This window comes from Charadrius vociferus, unplaced genomic scaffold (assembly GCF_000708025.1).
Source record: "Charadrius vociferus isolate BGI_N301 unplaced genomic scaffold, ASM70802v2 scaffold612, whole genome shotgun sequence".
NCBI classification, from domain to species: domain Eukaryota; kingdom Metazoa; phylum Chordata; class Aves; order Charadriiformes; family Charadriidae; genus Charadrius; species Charadrius vociferus.
Genome location: NW_009647409.1, coordinates 40,109 through 64,268, shown reverse-complemented (window position 1 = coordinate 64,268; position 24,160 = coordinate 40,109). Strand labels below are relative to the sequence as shown.

The 24,160-nt window shown below is 52.9% G+C and overlaps 1 protein-coding gene across 1 annotated transcript in view; it reads left to right on the top strand.

Annotated features, from left to right (window-relative positions):
• Positions 1–24,160, top strand: part of OGDH (oxoglutarate (alpha-ketoglutarate) dehydrogenase (lipoamide)) — a 31,293-nt gene that overhangs the window by 4,652 nt on the left and 2,481 nt on the right. Inside the window, exons 2-17 of the mRNA XM_009880213.1 lie at positions 1,976–2,164; positions 7,565–7,667; positions 14,904–15,019; positions 16,227–16,381; positions 16,823–16,969; positions 17,465–17,555; positions 18,546–18,725; positions 19,805–19,933; positions 20,449–20,628; positions 20,990–21,142; positions 21,832–21,934; positions 22,153–22,281; positions 23,205–23,355; positions 23,441–23,568; positions 23,656–23,834; positions 24,015–24,086. Of these exons, the coding sequence (XP_009878515.1) occupies positions 1,976–2,164; positions 7,565–7,667; positions 14,904–15,019; positions 16,227–16,381; positions 16,823–16,969; positions 17,465–17,555; positions 18,546–18,725; positions 19,805–19,933; positions 20,449–20,628; positions 20,990–21,142; positions 21,832–21,934; positions 22,153–22,281; positions 23,205–23,355; positions 23,441–23,568; positions 23,656–23,834; positions 24,015–24,086 (2,205 nt within the window). The remainder of the gene's footprint in view (positions 1–1,975; positions 2,165–7,564; positions 7,668–14,903; positions 15,020–16,226; positions 16,382–16,822; positions 16,970–17,464; positions 17,556–18,545; positions 18,726–19,804; positions 19,934–20,448; positions 20,629–20,989; positions 21,143–21,831; positions 21,935–22,152; positions 22,282–23,204; positions 23,356–23,440; positions 23,569–23,655; positions 23,835–24,014; positions 24,087–24,160) is intronic.

Sequence of the window (24,160 nt, the reverse complement as noted above, 5' to 3'; positions counted from 1 at the left end):
CAGAAGCAAATTGCATCTCCAGGAGGTTAATAGTGTTGAATGTCAGAAGAGGGGAGGTCTTAAAGGCAACACCTCTGCCTCCTGGCTCTGTCCCCCAGCACCACTGCCAGCCTCCTCCTGGCTCTAGCAGATGCTCCCTTTTTCTTGCCTGTCTTTGTTTTCCTGTACATTAAACAACCTTAAGTCACTGAGCAAAGCGGCCAGCCAGGTTCCTCCCCAAGGGTGCAGAGCCCATCCCAGCATGCTTGTTCTTCCTGCTCCCAGGAGCTGATGGCTTCTGGGGCACCCCTGAGCTCTGTGAGCCTGGGGAACGGGCTTGGGCTGCTCTCACCAGTGGCCAGGAGTAAGGATCGTACAAAAAGCAGCTCTCCCTCTTTTTCTGCTAAAATTTCCTTTAGCAGACAACAGTCAGAACAGTGGCAGGTGTTTTCTGTCTTTGCTTTTTTTTTTTCATTTTTTCTTTGGGGGAGCTATTGTTTATCAGTTATGGTGCCAAATTGTTCCAAATTTTATTTATGTTCCTTCAGCGTGACCCGTTTCTAAATTTAATCACCTTGTGCAGCCGTGTGATGGGGTGTCTGGGTAAATCTGGGCTGGAAATAGCTTCCTGGGGCATGTGATGGGTGCTGCAGCCAGAGGAGCTCCAGGGAAAGGGGAGACCTGGTGCTCCTCTGGCAAAGGTCAGGTTTTCAGTCCCCTCCACCCTGCTACTAGGGTGCAAAAGCTGCTTTCTCTGCCCCAAACTACCACTGGAGCTGCTTTCACAGCTCTTTTCAACTTGGTTTGGCCAGCGCTTCACCCATCTCTGCATCACCAAGGTTGGGTTTGCTGCTTTCTGCAGACATGAGGTTTAGGGACGTGCAGGGTGCTGAGTGCTGGGTTGGTGGAGAGACCCTTGGGGCTGAAACCAGCCTGCGAATCTGATTGGATTTGTTTGCTCTAGCTGGTGTCTTGGGTACGTGCAGGCAGGCTGATGCTGCTCCACCTTGCCCTTGTCCTTTGCTATCATTCAGCGGCACGTGGAAAGTGGGCAGGAGCGAGAGTGTGATGAGAGGACGTGGCCTGGACTTAGCTCTGCTGGTCTCTCCCCTTCCCCCAGTCTGTCGATGCTTCTCCACGTAGACAGATTAACTTCATTTTTGCCTGGGACACTTCTGGTCTGTTCAGGCAGTGCTGGATAAGTACCGCAAAGTTACACCAAGTCTGTCGAAGGGTGCTTTTTGGTTTTTTTCCTTTGTTTTCTTAACACCTAGAAATGCCCACCTACAGAGGGGAACAGGGGCAGAGGTGATATCTCCCTCGCTAAGGGCATGGGAGAGCTGGTATGGGAGTATCCACATAGTGCTGGTGTTGCTGAAAGGATGGGGAAAAATTGGAAGGGACAGAAAAAGAAAAAAGCCATTGCTGTTTGAGGACTGGACAACACAGCTTACACTGGGGCTTGGGTCTCAGGCCATTTAGACCATGGAAAAGAGGAAGAGGTTGATTACAGGGCAAAAATATTTTTCAAGAAATATTGTGGGTATTTAGAGGGTAGTGTCCTGCCCTGGAGAGAAGGAAACAGGAGCCTGAAGACCAGGCTGGGGCTCATTGCTCAGAGTAGTGGTTTCGAGAGGCGAGCCGGGTGAGGGCTGTCACCTGTGTCCTGTCCTGAGTGCTGCTGCTGAGGGGATGGGGGAGGGCTCTGGGAACGGTCTCATGCCAAAAGAAACGGGTCCGTATGGATGGGAAGTGGGATAGTGGTGTAACTGGAACAGTGGGAAAGCTTTAGTGCTCTCCTGTCCAAGGCAGGTGGGTGCCTTTGGCAGTGTCTGTGTGGGGCTGAGGTGCGCGGGGGAGGAGGGGGGCAGCTCTGCCCCTGGGGGATTTTACTCTCCCCTGTGGCAATAGATCTGACACACCAGTAAGCTGGAGTGAGGAGGTGTTTTGGTGGTGGGTAATGACCCTGTTGCCTCTCTTCTTTCCCTTTTCCTAGTCATGGGACATCTTCTTTCGCAATGCCAATGCTGGAGCTGCTCCAGGCACCGCTTACCAAAGCCCCCCTCCACTGAGTACCAGCCTTTCCACACTGTCCCAAGCCCAGTTCCTGGTTCAAGCACAGCCCAATGTAGATAAACTGGTGGAGGACCATCTTGCAGTGCAATCTCTTATCAGGGCGTATCAGGTAAGGAGATGGGCTTTGCACCAAGGAGGAGTGTATCCTCTGTAGAGGGGCATGCAGTGGCCGAGGTGGGCTGGGGTTAGTGTGGCTGTTGCTCATGCTTTGCATGGAGAGCATACAGGATGCCTGCTGGGCTGCCTGTTTTTTAACAGGAGCTGCTGATCTGTTGGGGCAGAAGCTCAGCTGATGCTTTGCTGGACAATAGGAAGATTAAAACTATTGTCACCCAAACAGAGCAATTATGGTGGCAGGGAGGGGGAGGTCTTCTCTAAGCGGGGTGGTTTGCTGGTTGCTGGAATGATGCTTCTGTGCTGTGGGCTCCTGCCACGCTCAGCAGTGGTGTGGGACACCCATCCTGTTTCCCCCATGTTGCTGAGAGAACTTCTGAGGTCCTAAAATAAAAGTTCAGGAAACATTTCCTTGCAATTTGTGATCAGGAAGAGGGTTGTGGTGCTGCTGGGCTGCAACTCAGACTGGTGCTGCCAAAGTCAGCCTGTTGGGAGAAACAAGGAAGGAAACATCCTCTGGCTAGGGGATGTCCAGCCAATATTTTAACTTAAGAGAACATTTAAATGTATTTCTAGATCTGTGTCATCCTTTCACCTTTGGTTGCACTCTGGTTTTTGAAGTGTGGGGGCTTTAATTTGGGCTGTGATATGAAGTTAACAAACCCAGCTGCTGTGGAGGTGTAGTCTTCTCCCCTATTCCTGCAAAGAAGCAGCCGCTGCAGGTTGTGTTCCTGCTCAGATACAGGGAAAATCCAATGTACAAGGCCACAGGTTAAGGCAAGAACTGCAGCACTGGGCAAGTGCAAAGGTCTGCCCAGCCTTGGCCCTGCTCTCTGGCTTGAAGGCCCCTGCCCTGCCTACCTCTATAGGCAAGGTGTCAACATCAACGCTGGGGCACTGCCCTGCTTTTCTTTAAGAAGAGGAAGCTGGGACATGTTTGTGAGGACTTGCATCTTCTCTCATTACTGATTTCATGGGAGGTGACCACCCAGCCAGCTCATGTGGATCCTTGTGAGCTGTTTCTAAAGACCGTGCAGCTCTTGCTGGTGGAACAAGCAGGCAGACGCCAAGTTCAAACAAGTGGTGACTGATGTAGTTGGAGGCAGCAGCTCCAAGTCAGCGATTTGAACACAACATCCACAACCTCTTCTGCATTCCCGTCACTTCCTCAGTTTTGGAATGGCAGCACTGGGAGCTCAGTGCTCTCAGGCGTATTTTTTTAAGCTGTGTGTAGTGAGAAATCCACCTCCCTTCCTACCCCAGTGTCACTGTAGGGCTGTAGCTGCAGTGGCGTGCCCAGGTGGAGAAGTTCAGCACAGTGTATGGAGGTACAAAAGAGTAGGAAGGCAGGAGGAAGCCTTGCCTGTGATGGGTAACCTCCTTAAAACACCAGACAATTACTTGCTTAATTGGATTGAGCTGGATTGTCCCTGTAATTATAGGTTAGCAGTGGCCCTGCACTGCTGTGGCTACAATTAAGAAGCCATCGCTAATGCCATGGTTGCATCTCCAAGTCATTATTTCTTTTTGAATCATAAAATGCTTTTGAAGCATAGAATGCTAAAGATCATCTTGTTCCAACCCCCTGCCCTGGGCGGGGAGACCTCCCACCAGCCCATGTTGCTCCAAGCCCCGTCCAACCTGGCCTTGAAGACCTCCAGGGATGGGGCAGCCACAGCTTCTTGGGGCAACCTGGGCCAGGGGCTCACCACCCTCACAGGCAACAATTTCTTCCTCAGATCTCATCCAAATCTCCCCTCTTCCAGTTTAAAAGGGCTGCCCCTCATCCTATGGCTCCCCTCCCTGACCAAGAGTCCCTCCCCAGCTTTCCTGGAGCCCCTTTAGGGACTGGAAGGGGCTCTAAGGTCTCCCTGGAGCCTTCTCCAGGCTGAACACCCCCAACTCTCACAGCCTGTCCTCCCAGCAGAGGGGCTCCAGCCCTTGCAGCATCTTTGTGGCCTCCTTTGGACGTGCTCCAGCAGGTCCATGTCCTTCTGCTGTTGGGAGCCCCCGAGCTGGAGGCAGCACTGTAGTGGGGTCTCCCCAGAGCAGAGTGCAGCAGAGGGGCACAATCTCCCCCTGGCCCTGCTGGCCACGCTGCTGGGGATGCAGGCCGGGATGCGGTTGGCTTTCTGGGCTGCCAGCGCACATTTCCAGGTCATGGTGAGCTTCTCATCACCAGCACCCCCAAGTCCTTCTCAGGGCTGTTCTCAATCCATTCTATGCTTAGCCTGGATTTGTGCTTGGCATTGCCTTAACCCACGTGCAGGACCTTGCACTTGGCCTTGTTGAACTTCATGAGGTTTGCATGGGCCCACCTTTCAAGCTTGTCCAGGTTCCTCTGGATGGCATCCCTTCCCTCCAGTGTGTCAACTGCTCCACACAGCTTTGTGTTGTTGGCAAACTTGCTGAGGGCGCACTTGATCCCACTGTCCATGTTGCTGGGGAAGATGTTAAACAGCACCAGTCCCAGTACTGACCTCTGAGGAACGCCACTTGGACATTGAGCCATTGACCACAACTCTTGAGTGTGGCCATCCAGCCAAGTTCCTTATCCACTGAGTGGTCCATCCATCAAATCCATGTCTCTCCAATTTAGAGACAAGGATGTTGTGTGGGACAGCTTTGGACAAGTCCAGGTAGATGCCATCGGTCTCTCTTTCCTTACAATGCTGTAACCCCCTCATAGAAGGCCACCAAATTTGTCAGACATGATTCGCCCTCAGTGAAGCCATGTTGGCTGTCACCAGCCACCTCTCTCTTTTCCAGGTACCTTAGCAGAGTTTCCAGGAGGATCTGCTCCATGATCTTGCCAGGCACAGAGACTGACCAGCCTGTAGTTCTCTAGGTCTTCCTTTTTTCCCTTTTAAAAAATGGGGTTATGTTTCCCCTTTTCCAGTCAGTGGGAACTTCACCAGACTGCCACAACTTCTCAAATATGATGGATAGTGGCTTGGCAACTTCATCCACCAGTTCCCTCAGGATCTGCGGATGAGTGTCATCAGGTCCAATGGACTTGTGTACCTTCAGGTCCCTTAGATGGTCTTGAACCTGATCTTCTATGGTGGGTGTTACCTCATTGTCCCTGTCCCTGCCTTTAGATTCTGTGAATTGGGTGGCACGGCTAGAGTACTTGCTGGTGAAGACCAAGGCACAAAAGTTGCTGAGACCTCAACCTTCTCCATGTTGCCTGCAGCCAGGTCTCCCATTTTGCTCATCAGGGGATTACATCCTGTGTACCTGGAGAAACCCCTTTAGTTATTTTTTGTGCCCCTGGCCAAGTTCAGCTCCAGCTGTGCCTTGGCTTTCCTGATCCCCTTGCTGCACTCCCAGGCTCTATCCCTATCATCTCCCCAGGCTATGTATCCCTGCCTCCACTGCCTATGCGTTTTGGTTTTGTGTTGGAGTTTGGCTGAGGTCTTGACATAGCCAAGCTGGCTGCCTGCCTCACCTGCCCGATTTCTTGCATGCCAGGACTGAGAGCTCGTGCGCCCCAAGAAAAATGTCTTTAAATATCTCTCAGCTCTCATTCACTCCTTTGCCTCTGAGGGCAGCTTCCCAAGGGATCCCATGCACTAGCACTCTCAACAGCCAAAACAGCTTGCGTTGCACATGGACAATAACAAGCCGTACTGCTCCTATGGGGGAAAAGACCTCCTCGCTTCCATGCTGACTTGGGGATTTGCTGTGGACCTGCAAACTGCTGAGTTGACCTCAAGCTGTCAGATGCCCTCAGCTCAAAGCCATTTGCCATACAAAGTGGCTTCCTGGTCCCGCTGAGAGTGTCCTGGCTGTTGGGAACAGCATGGTGAGCTTGTGTCCTGCTGACTGCTAAATGATGGGCTAGCCCCTTTGCCTTGTGGCAAGACGGACAAGCAAACTGTTCCCAGACAAAGCTGGCCCAGAAGAAGAGCTTTCCGTGTGGCCACCAGTGCTCGGGCACGTTGTTGTCTGGCCCTGCAGAGAGCGTGGAGGGGGATCAGTGCTTTCTTAGCGGTTTGCCTTAACGTCAATGCCTGATTTGAGGCTCCTTGGCTGGTAAAACCACAAAAATCCCTTCCTAAGATTCCCTTGGGATACTCTGAATAGGAATGCTTTTCTGGTAAATAAGGTCAGATCAGTATGTCTGGTTTGTACAAGAGGTTTAGTAATCCCCTTGTATATGAGTGATTTTTCTAACTGGCAACAGATTTGACGGCCGGGAGTATCATTTTCATAGCGTAAAGAAGGCACCGCACCCCGTACCATGGCAGTAGTCTTTCCTGCCCTGCTCCCAGCGTAGCTGAGCCTGAAGCTTTGAGAGCAGGAGCTGTGAAGAAATAAACTGTGGCTTGCCAATTGGAGAGTGCTGGCCACTGGGATGAATTGACTTTGCCCAGCAAGATGTGGTGGGGTCCTCCTGTGAAGGCAAAAAGCAAAACTACTCATTACCTCTGTGGCTCCTGATGCAGATTCAAACCCAGCGTGGTGACTCCTGGCCTGACTGCCGCTGCTGGGAACCGTCAAGGCTCTCTTGGTGCCAAAGCTCTTTGGTATTTCTGCACCTGCCCCTTGCCAGAAGAGTGCTCCAAGTGCTGCTGTAGGCTCCTCTTTGCAAAATGATGCTGTGAGCTGCTGACCTCCAATAGCACAGACAGGCAGATGTTCCCCAGACAAGTTCTTTGGCCTTTCAGGTGCTATTGCTGCTGGTTGGCAAAGCTTGTTTTCTCTACTATGTTGGTAGGAGAGCACCTAGATCTGCCAAAATGTGGAAAATTGCCTCTTCATTTGCTATGATGCTTAAGAAGAAACTGTCGGTATGGAGTTAGTGCATCCATAGAGAGGAGGTGCTTAGGTAGGACAGCAGGTGGAATGCCCTCGGACCTCAATTCTGGAAGGTATCTGCTGTGAAGGGGATCACCTTCCCCCTACCTGCCCCGCCAAAGCCTGGCTTCAGGCAGAGCAGAGCAGTCCTCGCAGCTGGTGGCACTCATAGCTACATGCTGTAGCTGAAAGTAAACCAAACTTCTCCAGGCTTTAGCTGCAGCCAGAAATTGGGGTGGCTCTGCAGAAAATGTGAAGAGGGAAACTGTGCATAACTTGGGTTTTTTGCTGTTTTTTTTTATTATTATTATTATTTTTTTTTAAGGACTGTCTCTTCAATTAACTTGTTTTAATGACTAATCTGTGTTGTTGCTTCCAGGTCAGGGGTCATCACATTGCAAAGCTTGATCCTCTCGGCATTAGTTGTGTAAATTTTGATGATGCACCAGTAACTGTTTCTCCAAACGTCGGTGAGAATTACTCTGCAAATTAATTCTAATGTAATTTAACTTTTTTACCCCTCCCCTCTTTTGTTTTTCTCCCTCTCCCTCTTGGTACCTGTTCTCCTTTCCATTCCTGGCCCATTTCATAGATTCGAGGGCATCATGTAGCACAACTCGACCCACTGGGCATCTTGGATGCAGATCTGGACTCCTCCCTTCCAGCCGATATTATCACATCCACAGACAAACTGGGTGAGGGCTTTGAGAGCAGTTAGTGCTGCATTGCTTGAGCTCCTCTCTCTTTCACGGCTTTGTAGGTAGATTGCTTCACCAGTAAGGGGGGAAAGGTCTTAAGTTTCCTTAGTAATGATCACTCTAAATTTATAGTCGACTGGCTGCCGCGGAGCAGTTCTGCCCCCCTCTGGCTGTCACGGCGAATGGGTCTTGTGCCAAAACCCTATTGCTCGGCTCATGTTTCTCCTCCAGCTGGTGCCAGTTAATTATGTAATCGAACTTGCTCATCCAGGGGAGAGCAATTGGAGAATCTTCTGGAAATGCAAAGCAGAGAGGTTTCATGTTGGTGTGAGCTGGAGGTCTGTTCCCTGAGCTCCTCTTGCTGCTCTTGGGGACCCTGAGAGCTGGGTGGAATGGGCTGGCTTCATCTCTGCGGGGCTGAGAAGCGCCTCTTGGCGTACCTCTGCAACAATGCCCTGCCCTCCTTTGCTCCCAGCTTGCCACAGCATCTGTAAATCCCTTAATTGCCCACTTTTTTCCAAGGATGAGCTATTAGTCCCTGTCGGTGATCATAACAAGGAAGCTTTGGGATGTGTTCCCATCCAAGTAGAGAGGTGGAAATCCCAATGCTTTCAAGTGAAAAATGCATGAGTGTTGCACAGAAGCGTGTGTGGTGCCTAGGAATTGAAATCCTAATATGAAAGTGCTTAAACTCAGCGCCTCTCAATGTGCTTTAGATTTGATCTCCGTAGTATGCTGCCATTCTTCTAGCTAGAACGAGGTCGCAGCGCTGAGCTCTTTCACCTTGCTGGTGCTTTCCAAGGGTTGTTACCCTGGCACTATGAGCGCTCGAGAGGCATGCTTCTAACTTAGAGTAGAACAGCAGTAATGATTACTAACCTCGCACAACTGAAACAGCTGATCAGAGCGTACGGTGCATGTAAACGATCTTGATTCCTTGTTCAGCTGCCAGCACAGGGACACCAGCCCTGGACCTGCTGGACCTTCATACAGGATTACGCGTGCTGGGAGTGGCAGGGAAGGATTAGGTTTTGGTTGTCCGAGCTCACTGGGTGATGGGGAATCCGTTTCATCCCAAGGTCTGGACTTCTGACATGCTTGTCTGGAGGACCAAGCCCTGGCTGTGCCTCAGGAGGCAGCTGGCTCTGGGTTGGAGCAAGCCCTGTGCCTGGGAGGTTTTGATGGGAAGAGGCGGGGAGATGATGGCTATGAGTCCAGGTGCAGGAGAGGACACAAGTGCTTGTGGTGGGCCCTGCGAGGGGAGCAGGGAGACTTTTTTAGGTGACTTTGAAGTCACTCTCAGTGGCTGGAATGAGGAAAGGGTGAGGAGAGCCTTTTCTAGCTCTGGGTTTTGGCCTCTGCTGTGGGTGCTAATGCCTTTTGACAGAGAGCAGCAGCAGAGAGCCCTGAAGCCGTGAGCCTAGTGGACATGTTTCCCTTTTGAAGGAGAGCAGAGTCTGCATGAAACTCAGAGCTGATGGCTTCAAGTGGTTGCAGTGACTGCTCTCCCTCATGAGAAAAGGGAGCAGAGTTACCACACCACTCAGTAAGTCATAGGTTCACAGAGGTGTTTGGGTTGGAAGGGACCTTCAAAGATCATCTAAGTCCAACCCCCCTGCCATCAGCAGGGACACCTTCCACTAGACCAGATTGCTCAAAGCCCCTCCAACCTGACTTTGAACACTTCTAATGATGGGGAATCCACAGCTTCTCTGGGCCACCTCTGCCAGTGTCTCACCACCTTCACCATAAAACAGTTCTTCCTTATGTCCAATCTAAACTGACCCTCTTTCACCTTAAACCCCTTGCCCCTTCTCCTGTCACTACAGGCCCTGGTAAAGTGTCTCTCTGCACCTTTCTTGTCAGTCCCCTTTAAGTACTGAAAGGCCGAGTAAGGTCTCCCTGGAGCCTCCTCTTGTCCAGGCTGAACATGCCCAACTCTCTCAGCCTTTCTGCGCAGGAGAGCTGTTCCAGCCCCGGGATCATTTTCGTGGCCTCCTCTGGACCCGCTCTACAGGTCCACGTCTTTCTTGTGCTGGGGACCCCAGAGCTGGACGCAGTGCTCCAGGCAGGGTCTCAGGAGAATGGAGCGGAGGGGCAGAATCCCTTCCCTCAGCCTGCTGGCTGTGCTTCTTTGGATGCAGCCCAGGATACATTTGGCTTTCTGGGCTGCAAGTGCACAGTGTCAGCTCATGTCCAATTTTTGCCCCACCAACATCCATCCTGCGGTCTGTGCAGCCCTGACCCTTGCACTTGGCCTTGTTGAACTTCATGAACTTCACACAGGACCACTCCTCCAGCCTTTCCGGGTCCCTCTGGATGGCACTCCTTCCCTCCCATGTATCAACTGCACCATTCAGCTTGGTGTCACCTGCAGCCTGGCTGAGGGTGCCCTCAATCCCACTATTCACGCCATTGATGAAAATATTAAACCATATTGGTTGCCATATGGACCCTTGAGGGATACTGCTCCTTCCTGGTTTCCTCTTTGACATTGAACTCTTCTGCTTCACTGGGGAAAATCAGTTGTTCTACTTTCACCATGTGGTTCCTCTGAAGCAAGGTATGCTTTAGCAGCATCCTTGCTTCAGAGGAAGAAGATCCCAAGAGCCCAAAGCGATCCAAGAGCAGGTCTTCCCGTGGAGCTCCAACTGCAGAACTGGGCTGACAGCATCATCACAGCCGTAACAGAATTTGGGTAATGCAGTATAAACTCCATTTTTCCTGCTCCCTCAGGGTGCGCGGTCACGAGCCCAGCAGCGTGACTCAGCCTGGCTCACTGTGGTGGAAAGTGTTCAGGCATGGCTGGTCTGTAGGCATCAGCTGGAAGGGAATGTCAGCCCGCGATCTCCATGTCTGAGCCAGGCATTAAGTTAAATTTCTGTTTCTTTGTGGCTTTTGTATTAAGATATCTGTCATTGTGGTTCCTGGTGTTGAATTACCAGGAATCCATGAATTCATAGGAAATAACGAGTCCAGGGAACAAGCTGTGCTGGTATCAGCCGCTAGCTCGTGCTGGGTTTGTGTCCTGTGGTAGGACCCCAGACTCAAATGGCTGTGACTAATCAAAGGAAGCTTTATTATCTTGCTGTAAGTATTATTTATACTAAGTAGACTTTCCCCTGGTATCCTCATCCTGGAAAACCTCATCTGGTCGATCTTAAAATACAACTTTGTGATCATAGCTGGCAAATAGTGCTCAGCAAGAGGGGAGGAGAGCAGAGCTGGTGCAGAGTGTGGGCAGAACTCTGGCCGAGCCTAAGATCAGGTGTTGCCTGCTTGTGGCAGAGAAAGCCAATTTCTAAGCAGATCCTGCTGGCTTTTTTTCGATTTGAAAGAGGATTTCTTTACACTTGACAGAGCAGTTAATAACAGGAGTCGTTTTGAAACTTGGAAACAATCTTGTTTCCTCTTTCTGAGCAGTGAAATCCTTAAAGGTCAGCTTTTGTGGTGCGAGCTTTGCTGCTAATAGCTTAAACCGTAGCTGGACAGTGCTTTGATTCAAAGGAGTTGCATGGTTAATCTCGGAAATTGATCTTTCTTCTCAATTGCTTTTTGTTTAGCAACTGGTTTGTGTCTGATTTGGAAGCTGTCTTTGGATTAAGCAGTGTGAGCTTTGGAGAAAATGTCAGGGGAGGAAAGCCCGCCTGGGGGTACTCAGTCTGATGAGTGGTGGCGCTGGAGCCACCAAATTCCTCTTTCTCTTGTCTTGTCTTTTCAAAAACTAAAGTAATGTCATCCTGGTCTTCTGCTGCAGCTCATTTGGCATGGTAAGTGGTGTAAAACAAGGACAAGATGGCTGCAGAACTTGATGTGACCTGTCCAAGGAATAATACTTTAGCACACTGAAGTCCAGGTGGTGCATGGAAGGCGGTGTGTGTCTGACATCTGTCTGTCTGTCTGTCTCTGTGGAAGGCAGCTGCTCCCGTCTGTTGCCCAGGGGAATTGATAGGAGTTGTCTTCCAGCTCGAGAAAAGCCAGGCGAACTCCTGTGGGGAGATGGGCTGAGAGTGCTGCCACCTCCCCTTTCCCCAGGTTGAGACCTTGCTTACCCAACATCTCACCTAAATGTATGATTTTTCCCCGCTGACCGAAAGGAGAAGTGTTTCCAAAACTTTCTTGTAACCCAGGTGAGATTGAGGCACTCGGGTCACCTAACCTAGCTGGGGAACGCAGCTCTGGTGACGCACGCTGCCCGCCGCTCCGGCAGCACTGCCTGCATCCGGCACAGCGTCTGAGCATGCTGGAGAAATGACAGAATTGTGTGTGCCTGCCTCACTGTTGGTCTTCCTCATTAACAACCTGCTCATTAACACCCCAATCCCTCTCCTGCCTGTGTGTAGGCAGCAGCAGTGCCTCCTTGGGGATGACCTTGAAATCCTCCCGGTAGTGAGAGCAAAACCCTCTGGGAGCAGATGTCAGTGGGAGGCAGCTCCCTGCTCTGCAGAGGATAATGCTCCCCTTGATGCAGCTTGATGGGAAGATGCCTTTTGGTCGTAGCAGGTGAAGATGCTGTGCCCAACTGTCTCCCTTTCCCATGCGAGGCATGCACGTGAGAGATCTCAAACCATGCAGCTCAACTGCTCCCCAGTGTCTGATGCCTCCCATTCCCCTCCCTGCTCCTCCCTCCTCTTGCCAGACTTTCCACTGGGATTTCTTTTCCGCCTAGTGTGTAGTCATCCTCCATCCCAATCCTTTTGCCTTTGATGGTTTTTGACTGTATTTTAAATACTGGGGTTTTTTTGACTTGTGCTTTCCATGACTAGTTTTCACAGTTCCAGGGTTTGTTTTTTTTTTTTTTTTTTTTTTTTTTTTTTTTACTAACTTTGCCTGCGTCTCTCTATCTTCTCCCTTTCTGCACCCCCTCCCCTGCCCACCCCAGATCTCGCAGTGTTCAAGGAGCGGCTGAGAGTGTTAACAGTAGGAGGTATGCAATTAATGAGCCTTTAACCCTCTGGAGTGCAGGACTCTCTTTGAATAGGTTATTCTGGGCATGAATGAAGCTGGTAAAGTGGTCCCCTCCTGTCTTGCACCACTCTTGAGTTTTGTAACATGTTTATTTTTAATTTATCCCGCTAAAAGTCTCAATGTAGGTGCTTGGTTAGTGATGCTTCACCTGTAGAGATCCCCAATTTAGAGCTGGCTGTTTCCATACTGTGTGTTTGCATGCCTAGCTTGGTAGAGTACATGTTTTGTTGTGAGCATTAATTTTACGAGGCTTCAATCTCCCTGATTGGTTCGAGTCTCCTAAAAATCCAAGCTGTCTTCTCCTGACTCTGTCCTGGTTTTGTCCCAGTGAAAGTTTGGCAGCTCATCCCTAGCCTACCCCCCCATCTGATGGTATTGCTGCCTATAAATACTCAGCACTGTCAAAAAAAGCTGGCAGGCTGCAGCAAAGCAGAAGCAGAGATGCTTAGAGCCCTGAAAACTCCTTGTAAAATCTGATACCCCCCAAAGTGTGCCTGAGTCTTGAAACTGTCCTGGCAGAGCAAAACGAAGCCCTGTGTCACGGGGCTGGGAGCCATAGCAAATTACTGAAGCTTCCCTGAAAACCTCCAGCCAGCAGCTTAACTAGGATGCTCTGTACTAATGTCACCTCTCTCCGGGACTTCTGTTTGGATGGGAACCACAGAGAAGTCCTGGAGATGCGGGACCAAACCTTCAGTGCCTGCCAGCTGCGGTTCAGTGCTCCCAGGCACAGCTCTGGAGCCGAGCTCCCCAGGGTCTGGCGTAATTCCTTCCCCGGGGACTAGCAGCGTCCAAGAGGGTGATGTGGGCAGGGGAGAGGATGGATGGCAGTGGGAACCAGGAAAACCTCTGCTCCGGGCTTGCTGTGGATATTCCCAGCCTTCGGCAAGCGCAGTCTTTGAGGCTGCACAAGGACAAGCCGCGGCCAGCCCTGTCTCCAGCTCATCCTCCATTCCTGACCAGAGTGTGAGAGATAGACTCTTAAGATTAAGTTCAAGGAAGGCCAGCTCTGGAAGGGCCGATTTTTGCCTCCCTTTGCCCAGAAGAAGGTGAGCTACACTGCCCTGCAGTATTTAGGGGGTGACATCCCCTGTACCCTCCCTAAAAGAGATCCCAGCTGGGGCATTGGGCTGGTTTGGAGGGAGCTGGGAGGCACGGGGGTAACTCTGCCTCCTCTGTGGCTCCTGCCCTGGGTTAGAAAACACCTTGAAACCTGGTTCTGTTGGGAGCGGGCAGCTCTGCTCACCCACTCCCTTTCCAGCCAAGCCTCTGCTTCAAAAGGGTCTTGGGACTCTCCAGTTCTGCTTCTGCCTTGCTGCATTGGTTCAGCCAGTTCGTTGTCCCTTCTCCTCCGTGCCTCAGTTTCCCAAAGACAACCATGAGCTTCAGCGGGTGCTGAGGCACCTCCGATGGCTTTGGGGTACTGTGGAGCTGCTGTGGGCCCTGGCAGGGACCTGCTAATGCTGCAATGGCAGTGGCAGCTCTAAAACCTGATGTTTGGCTCCGAGCCCTGCTTGGCACCTTCTCCAGGCACACCCAGCTCCCTGCAGCCCCGCGTGCCGTAAGTAGGAGCCACCTACGAACCACAAGGTACTAGCACCAAAAAGGAGGGGGTTTGCCAAGCAGAGCTAGGCTAAATCCCTAATTAAAAGGCTGTTAATTGGGCAAGGGGGTATCTGGGCAGCAAAACTCCCGAGGGGCTGCTGGCTGCACTGCTCCCGGGCTGAGCTATTCAGGAGAGTCCATCGCAGAGCCCTGATGCCATTTTCTCTTTCTTGCTTCTCTTTCTCTCCCTCTTTGGGGTTTGTCTGTTTTAACCGTTTCCTTTTCCGTGCTGACTCCTCATTTTTAATTCCCACTGTGCGGCAACACCTCTGTTGTGCTCGGTAACTCCTCTGTTTCTTTTCCCTCTGTTTCAATTTGTGGTATATTATTGGTGTTCTTGGGGCTACAAACTTCCTGACTCTTACCCTGGATTTTAATTACCGATTTACATGCGTATATATATTGCTTTGTGTTTCGTTTCCTGCATTACCTTTTGTAACCTTGTTGTTCTGTGCTTAATGTCTTTTTGTTTAATTACGGCTTTGTTTTTATCCATATAAACCTCCTTCATGCTTATTTTTGGTTTTATGCTGCTTTTTTTTTTGTCCCTTCCCCACCTCTCCCAAATGCACCCGGTCCGTGCGTGATGGTGTCCCCCCATCCCTCTTCCTTCCTTCTCTCTCTTGCTTTCGCTTGTCCTACCCATGAAAAATCCTGCAGGCTTTTACGGGCTGGATGAATCTGACCTCGACAAGGTCTTCCACTTGCCCACAACCACTTTCATCGGTGGAAATGAATCAGCTCTTCCACTCCGGGAAATCATCCGTCGGCTGGAGGTGAGGAGGGCAGGGAGGGCTGTGCAAGACCTGTTTACAGCCTGGGGTGGGGGCAGAGCAGTTGGTTTTTGGAGGTCCTGGGCCCTGCTGCTGCCCACAGCCTGGGCCAACCTGCAGATTTTAAGCTTTTCAGGTTGGGAGCTTCTCCTTGGCACTTGCCCAACTCGTAGCAGCTGCCCCGTGTTACCTGGTCATCTCTGATCACCTCCAGCTTCACGCTGTATTGGGGCAACACATTTGGTCTACCCAAGGTGGAGCAAACCCCAGGCAATTAAATACTGCATTTTTGAAAACCTCTCCAGCTATATTTTCCACTTTAAAAGCAGCAAATGGTGCTGAGAGAGCACAAGTGTGGGCTGGAGGCAGATGATACCCCCCTGCGCAGTGCTGCTGCCCTGCGTGGTGGTCCCTTGGAGGGTCTCGGTGCAGGAGCAGCTCCAACCTGGGGCTGGGCTTCCAGCTCTTGCAGCCAGTTCCCCTTTCCTGCCAAATTTCATACCCTGCTCTGCCTGATCTCAGAGTGCAGATGGCTCCCAGGCAAGCTGCAGGCTTGCTCAGATGATTTCTGCTGAGACAGGTTGACCTTGGGAGAAGCAAAGCTGCATCAACATCTTAGATAAGCTGCAAGAATGGGCTCTTTATTTGCTGGGGGAGGTTGTTTTGCTGATTCTCTCCCTGCCATATGAAGTGGGGTTGTGGACCTGGTCATAGCTGATGCCACCGAGAGGGGAAAATCTCGCCTCTGAGGTGTATGTAAAGGACTTGAGGGTCTGATTCTGGGTCCCTCAGGAAAAGGGAATTAAACATTTTGATGCTGGGTCATATGCAGGATCTGAGGTGCCCTGCAGCATCCTGGAACGTTCCCTGCAGTGTCCCCTTTCCCAGGAAAACAGCTCAAATCAGGCTCCCAAAATAGGGCTGGCTGCTGAGTGCTGCTCACGGGTCTCCCCAGGCTGCCACTCCAGGCAGCGCTTGCCCGTGTTCAGGCAGTGCTTGCCAGTGTTTGGGTAGTGCGGTGTGGCTGCTAGGCAGGAGGGTTTGTGTCTCTGTTGGTGCAGGAGGGCTCTTTGTCTTGCTGAAAGGTTAAAGGGGGGAAGGAAAGAGTCCCTGGCCCTGTGGTCCAATACGATGCCGCACGGGCCTGCCTTTGTTGGGGGGTGAGGAGTCCCCTGGCTGTTGTCTCACGGCCCTTCTCCTATTGGGGCAGATGGCGTACTGCCAGCACATCGGCGTGGAGTTCATGTTTATCAATGACCTGGAGCAGTGTCAGTGGATCCGGCAGAAGTTTGAGACCCCGGGCATCATGCAGTTCACCAACGAAGAGAAACGCACACTGCTGGCCAGGCTGGTCCGCTCTACCAGGTACCCCCGGGGGGATCTTCACCTTTCCCTTATCTTCCCTTGCTGCCCAGGGTGCTTTGCTGGGAGTGACGCAGTCACTGCCTGAGTCACATCTTGACGTCATCTGTCACGCTTGGTTTAATCACCAGGGTGACGCCAGCAAGCTGCTACACTGGCAGGCTCAAGTGCTGGCAAAGAGCCCAAAAACATGGATGATCCTGAAAGGAAAGAAAAGGTCTAAAAATAAGGTTTAAGTGCAGCACAGTGTCGGGGTGGGGGAGCAGCTAGCGAGGCTCTGCGGGAAGGGACCAGGGTGACCGGGAAGGCTCCCGGGATGCTGTGTGATGGCTGCTTAAGCATCATTTGGTCCTGTGGCTCCCTCGGTGCAGTCCCAATCCTTGCTCTGGTTTCTGTCCTCAGCTGTAGCCCTGGCAGTGATACCTCTCGCCCTTTGCCTTCCAGGTTTGAGGAGTTCCTCCATCGGAAATGGTCTTCGGAGAAGCGTTTTGGTCTGGAGGGCTGTGAAGTGCTGATCCCAGCCTTAAAGACCATTATTGATAAGTCGAGTGAGAAGGGAGTGGATTATGTTATCATGGGGATGCCCCACAGGTAATCCTGCCTCTCTGCACAGTGGTGCTTGGAGTGTGGAGAAGGGGGAATGCTGCCAGGGTTTGGTACTGGAGGGCAAAGTGGTTTCTGCCATCACCTATCTGGTCTTGGCTGGTGGTGAACCTTAGCTGGAGAGCTCAGGCCGTGGCTGCTCTCTGCTCATTGTGGTGTTTTCAGCTTCAGCTCATTTGTAAATTCATCTGGAGAGGCGTGGTGGCTCAAGCGGCAGAGCTTGAATCCCAGAGCAGGATTTGGCCTGCCCGCTCTGGGGCAGCTGCTGGGATGCGGCGGCAGCTGGTCCATCCCTATGCTGAGGCGTCTGCAGTCTCCTCAGGTGAAACCCTGAGAACCCCCTCCATGGGTGACCCTACAGCTGTCGCTAGAGGTGCGAGGCTGTCGCACTGCTTCCGTGTGATGAGAGGGAAGGCAGGTCACTGTCAGCACTCGATGACAGGCTGGCGCTGCTGATTGCCAACAACGGTCTTGTTTTTGCAGGGGACGCCTGAATGTTCTTGCCAACGTGATCAGGAAAGAGCTGGAGCAGATCTTCTGCCAGTTCGACTCCAAGCTGGAGGCTGCTGATGAGGTGAGTCTCCTCCTCTGCCTGTAGCGGGTTGCTGTTGCCTGTCCCCATGCGGCCCCCATGCAGGGTGTGGCCATGCAGAGTGAGCTGGATTGTTCCACTGCTTGTGGTGTCACTTGGTGGCTTTGGTGTCGCAAGGATTTCTCCATCACACGCACGCTCATGCAACTGAAGCCTTCGTGTTGGTGCCAGTGCTGGTATCCCCTTGCCTGTCCTGGCTGGGGGAACGTGTGCCCTGGCTGCTGCCAGTGTCTCCAGCTCAGGCTGGGTGGTGAGCAGCTCTCCCTGGGTGTAAAGCAGCCGTAGGGTGAACGATGAGGTGAGAGGAAGGCAGCCAGCAGCAGAGGTTGGCTTGTACCCTTGCAGCAGCCCCTGGTCCCCATATGGGGTCCTAAAGCAGCTCCAAAAGCCCTGAGGCTCGAATTGCCTGTGCTGCAGGCTCTGTCGCTGTGATGCAATCGTGCTCCAAAGCTTTCAGCATCATAAGCAGGGATGATTTGGCTTTCAGAAAGCTGGGCTGGGCTGGCTTTAACCTGCCATGCCCTTCAGGTGGGGTTTCGAGGTGAGAACTCAGCAGCCTGGGGCGTCGAGGTGCCCTGACTGGGAACTGCAGCGTATTGTGAGCACTGCCAGGGACAGCTGTACTGCCACAGTGCGTGCAGAGCTTGGGTGAGCGTTATCCCAGCTCTGTTTTCCATTGTATTCCCCAAACCCACCACACTTGCTTCTTCACCTGCACCTATGACCTTACCTAGATGGGTTTGATGCGTGTCTGAGGTTTGTTGGTGGTTTGGCCCCTGGAACAGGCTACTTTTGCTCTGCTGAATGCCAGGTCAGCTCTTAAAGTGAGTGCCTGTTGCTTTCTGCCAGTCCCTCCAGAAAGAGCACCCTTTTTCCAGCCCCTGGGGTCGGTACTGCCCTGCCTCAGGTCTCCTTCTGTGCCCCAAAAGCTGCTCACGTTCCTGGGGGTGACTCTCCTCTCCCCTCCATCAGGGCTCCGGTGATGTGAAGTACCACCTGGGAATGTATCACCGGCGGATTAACCGTGTCACTGACAGGAACATCACCCTTTCCTTGGTGGCAAATCCTTCTCACTTGGAGGCAGCTGATCCTGTTGTTCAAGGCAAGACTAAAGCGGAGCAGTTTTACTGCGGGGACACGGAAGGGAAGAAGGTGAGTGGTGCTGAGATGCCTGCAGTGATGTGGCCTGGGCTGGACAGGGTTTGGTGGGAGGCAGGCTGGTGAGAAAGTGAAGAAACCCAATTGGTTTTTGTTTGCCGTGCCCCTTCCTTTGCCATCACCCTGCTATCACTCTGATTTCCCCCATCCTTCCCTGCTGTCTTTGGGGATAATTTTGGTAGGGACTTGCCCACCCCAGGCTCCCATTGCTGCTTCCTCCGTCTCTGAATGACTGACTCACCTGGGCTGTGGAGAGCAGCAGATGCCCGAACCCTTGGGTGGAAAGCAGGGAAATGAGGGGTGCTCCCAAAAGCCAGCCCAAGCATCACAGCCTGGGGGGCTCAGCAGTAGGAGGCTCAAGCTGAAGGATCTCAGCGTGACCAGGGATAACCATTCCTGAGGCTGGGAAAGCTGGAGCCAGCAGCAGGATGCAGCTTTCTGCACCTGGGTGGGAGAGTAGGTGGGGAACGGGATGGCGGGGGCGTTTATTTGCAGTCTGATTCATTGCAGACCTGTCTCTGACACCAAGAAGTGGAAGGGTGAGATCAAAAGTGCTTCCCTTCCTCCTACATCCCAAGGGCTGGATATAAATAGACAGACTCTGTCCTTGTCTGACAGGCGGCGTCCTCAGCCAGCCCCTGGGTACGATAGCAAAATAACGTCACAGAAGCTGGAGTGAGCTCCCAGCCCAGCTCCTTGCCCAAAGATCTTCTGGGGTGAAAGTGTGGAGGACAAGGCTTTGCTTTGGGACCGGTGTGTTTGGGAATGGGACTCGCCTCCCAGACATTCTGTGCTGGTTGCCATCCTGCTGCCCAATCAAGGTCCCCCAGTGTGCCACCCTTGCTCAGGGGGAGAGCTGGTGGCTGCAGCCTTCTCGCTGGTGGTTGTGCCAGCCATGGCCAGCTCCACTCTGATCCCCTGAGAAAGCATCGGGTGCATTGATGAGATGCTCCGTGTCCTTTCTGGGATGCCGAAGGCTTATGGGGATGAGACTCAGGCCCTTTCCTGGTAGCTGCCCCTGCCCGCCATCCCCACAGAGCCCCTGCTGACCACTGTGGCTTTATGTCTCACAGGTGATGTCCATCCTCCTGCACGGAGACGCCGCTTTTGCTGGGCAAGGCATCGTGTATGAGACCTTCCACTTGAGTGACCTGCCCTCCTACACCACCCATGGCACTGTCCATGTTGTGGTGAACAACCAGGTGAGGAGCAAATCCACTGTGTCCCTGGTGTCCCTTGCAGACCAGCTCCTGCAGGCTCAGATCTGGATGGTAGCTGGCGGCAGGCAGTAGCTGTTTCCCAGACAATGTTCCTGGAATGAGCCATAATCCTGGGGTCAGCAAGGGGGTACTTTTATACCCAGCTGCTCAACAGTAGCAGCTTTTGAGTCCAGCCTGGCACAGAGGTGGTGCAACCTGATGCTTGGCATACGAGATCACATGGGGCTGTGCCTTTCTGCCCCCACGTAAACCTGAGACATTTCACTGGGACCAGCCCATCCCTGTGGGTGCAGCGGGACGACAGCCAAACGAAGAGACCAGCATGGGCTGCAGTGCCCGGGGGCGCAGGAGATGGGCAGGTTGTGCTACGGCTGAGCGGTGCAGTCATGGAGGAACCTCTGGCTCAGCTGCAGCAGCTGAGCTGCCCTTGAAGCTGCGTGTGCCACTTTGGAAATCCTTACCGCTGTGCTCGTCCTGTTCCCTCTCACCCACTACAGATTGGCTTCACAACAGACCCCCGGATGGCCCGCTCCTCTCCGTACCCGACTGATGTTGCCCGCGTGGTGAATGCACCCATTTTCCATGTCAACGCAGACGACCCAGAGGCTGTCGTCTATGTGTGCAATGTGGCAGCAGAGTGGCGAAGCACCTTCCATAAGGATGTGGTGGTGGATTTGGTAAGAAACGTGGCATGAGGCTTTATCCTAAAGCTGTGGCTCTGCTGTGGATGCTCACCGGTGCCTCTCGGTGTATTTTCTGGAAGCTGAGGTTTCTCTTCAGGGCTTGTCTGGCCCTTCTGGTGTGAGGGGAGGGAGGAGGTGCTGTAAAGCAAGGCAACGAGGCTGTCATAGCTCTTGGAGAGGCGGCACTGTCTCTGTATGGAGCCTGCCCTGGCCTCTGGCATTGGGGGACACACACTTGCGTCCCTTCTGGGCTGTTTCAGACCCTTCCTAGCACAGAGACCCAGTTGTCTCCGACTGCTTTCAGAGCCTTGGCTTGCAAGCAGCTGTTTTCAAAGGCTTTTGCCCTTCCTGGCAGGTTTGTTACAGGCGCAATGGTCACAATGAGATGGACGAACCCATGTTCACACAACCCCTGATGTACAAACAGATCCGGAAACAGAAGCCGGTGCTGCAGAAATACGCAGAACTGCTGATTTCCCAGGGGGTGGTAAATCAGCTGGAGTATGAGGTACTGTCCCTTGGAGCCTGGGAGGAAAACTGCAGGTGGCATCTCTGGGGAAATCCAGTTGTTGGGTTCAGACCTGGGTGTGAATGACGTGATGGGGCCCATTTCTGCTTGTGCTTGTCACCTAAAGGTGGCAGAGCTGTGCTAGAGTTGGGCAAGCGCTGCAGTCCTGGCAGCGATGGGTTAGGAGCTGAGGTTCATCCTTGGACTGTGCCAGCTCCAAACAGCGCAGGAACATCTAGTTCAAGGATTGCCCTGTGATCAGTGCGGCACAGGCCATACGGTGCTGGGCCACTGTGGCATGGCTGGGATTTGGACTCTGCAGCACTTGGGCTCGCTGTGGCCTGGGGCTGTGTGGTACAGGTCCCCTGCCCCAGTTCTGCCACCCTGGCAGCAAACATGGCAGCAGCTCTGCCGGCTCTTCCTTGCTCCGATACCACTTTGCAGCATCTTTAGGGTTGAATGCGAGTTGTTGGTTCAGACAGCAGCAGATCTGTCCCTTAGGCTCTGAGAAAGCAGAGCTGCGGCTCTGCTTTCTAAGGCTGAGCTGCACAGCCCTGGGGTGCTCCTGCTGTGGGCACCAGCTGTGCCCTCCAGCACCCTTGCAAGCTTGTGCCGAGACCCACAGGCTTGGCACCCTTGTTTGGAGACCCCTCGCTAATGCTTTGCCACCTCCTGGTTTTGCCTTTCAGGAGGAAATTGCCAAGTATGATAAGATCTGTGAGGAGGCCCATGCAAGATCCAAGGATGAAAAGATCTTGCACATCAAACACTGGCTGGATTCACCCTGGCCTGGTAAGTCGCTAGCAATGTTTTGGAGGTCCCTAGCAAAGAGCCTAGCTTCTCTAGAGCCGTAGCAGCTATTTTCTAGTAAGTCACCCTGGTGGTGAGGTGGGGTGGTGGTCTTGACTCGTGGCATCCCCACCCTTGCTTGAGGATGTTTATGACCTGAGCTCTTCACACGGAGCTGAGCGTGGCTCCCGCAACGTGGTGGACTGCTCTTCTTCCTGCAGGTTTCTTCACTCTGGATGGCCAGCCCAGGAGCATGACCTGCCCTTCCACTGGTCTGAACGAAGAGGACTTGAGGCACATTGGTCAAGTGGCCAGCTCAGTGCCAGTGGAGGATTTCACTATCCATGGAGGTAGGAGCTTGCAGAAGCTATGCCAGATTGGGCATTTGTTCCAGAGAAGATGTGGGATAGGTATGGAATGCAGCCTGGAAGCAAGGGACATGTTAGAGTGCTTCGATATGTGTGGCCAAGGGAAGGGATTCTGCCCCTCCGCTCCATTCTCCTGAGACCCTGCCTGGAGCACTGCGTCCAGCTCTGGGGTCCCCAGCACAAGAAAGACATGGACCTGTAGAGCGGGTCCAGAGGAGGCCACGAAAATGATCCCGGGGCTGGAACAGCTCTCCTGCGCAGAAAGGCTGAGAGAGTTGGGCATGTTCAGCCTGGACAAGAGGAGGCTCCAGGGAGACCTTACTCGGCCTTTCAGTACTTAAAGGGGACTGACAAGAAAGGTGCAGAGAGACACTTTACCAGGGCCTGTAGTGACAGGAGAAGGGGCAAGGGGTTTAAGGTGAAAGAGGGTCAGTTTAGATTGGACATAAGGAAGAACTGTTTTATGGTGAAGGTGGTGAGACACTGGCAGAGGTGGCCCAGAGAAGCTGTGGATTCCCCATCATTAGAAGTGTTCAAAGTCAGGTTGGAGGGGCTTTGAGCAATCTGGTCTAGTGGAAGGTGTCCCTGCTGATGGCAGGGGGGTTGGACTTAGATGATCTTTGAAGGTCCCTTCCAACCCAAACACCTCTGTGAGTCTATGAGAATTAGTTCTCAAGAGAGCTGTGGTTAAGGGAAGTGAACCGAGGAGTAGTTCTTTTTCAGGGCTGATCCTTCCCTGCAGTCCTGATTCCCTATCCCTGGTTCATCCCTTGAGTAGAGGTGGATCCATTCGTCTGTCCCCAGGCATTTGCAGTATTGTCAGTCTGTGGGCAGGTTGAGGGACAAACATGGTGTCACTGGAGCTCTCTTCTGCGCCGGCTATGAACTGGCTCCTATCCCGGCAGGTTTGAGCCGTATTCTGAAAACCCGTGGGGAGATGGTGAAGAACCGGACGGTGGACTGGGCCCTGGCAGAGTACATGGCGTTCGGCTCCCTGCTTAAAGAGGGTATCCACATCCGCCTGAGCGGCCAGGACGTTGAGAGGGGGACATTCAGGTAAAGCTGTGCCGTAAAAGTGATTCCAGCCTTTCCAGAAGCGATCTGAAGGGTGACGATAGAGTAATGCTTTTCCCTTTTTCAGCCATCGCCACCATGTCCTGCACGATCAGAACGTGGACAAGAGGACCTGTATCCCCATGAACCACCTCTGGCCCAACCAGGCTCCTTACACTGTCTGCAACAGCTCTCTGTCAGAGTACGGCGTCCTCGGTGAGCGAGGAGGTCTGCGCCTGCCGCCTGTGGAGGGGTGAGGCCACTGTAAGAGGATAACCACCTTGCTTCTCTCCTATCCCTCAGGATTCGAGCTGGGCTTCGCCATGGCCAGCCCCAATGCCCTGGTGCTTTGGGAAGCCCAGTTCGGGGACTTCCACAACACTGCTCAGTGCATAATCGACCAGTTCATCTGTCCCGGGCAGGCCAAGTGGGTCAGGCAGAATGGCATCGTCCTGCTGCTTCCCCATGGCATGGAGGGCATGGTAAGGACCCCCCGAGCTTGCGAGCACCCAGGGGTGCCCATTGCCTGGCCTGCACCAGAAGCAGAGCTGAGGGCAGCAGTGGCAGGTAGCACTGCTCATGTCACGGCCATGCCCGGCATTGGCTTCTCGCTCCAGCCTTGTCCCCAGCTCACACTTTCCCCCCCGACTTGGTCCCCGCAGGGTCCTGAGCACTCCTCCGCCCGCCCGGAGCGATTCTTGCAGATGTGCAACGATGATCCCGATGTCTTCCCTGTGAGTGGCGGCCACGCTGTGCTCAGCCTGGCCCTCCTGTGTCCTGGATCCAACCGCTGCTTTGAATTGGGGGG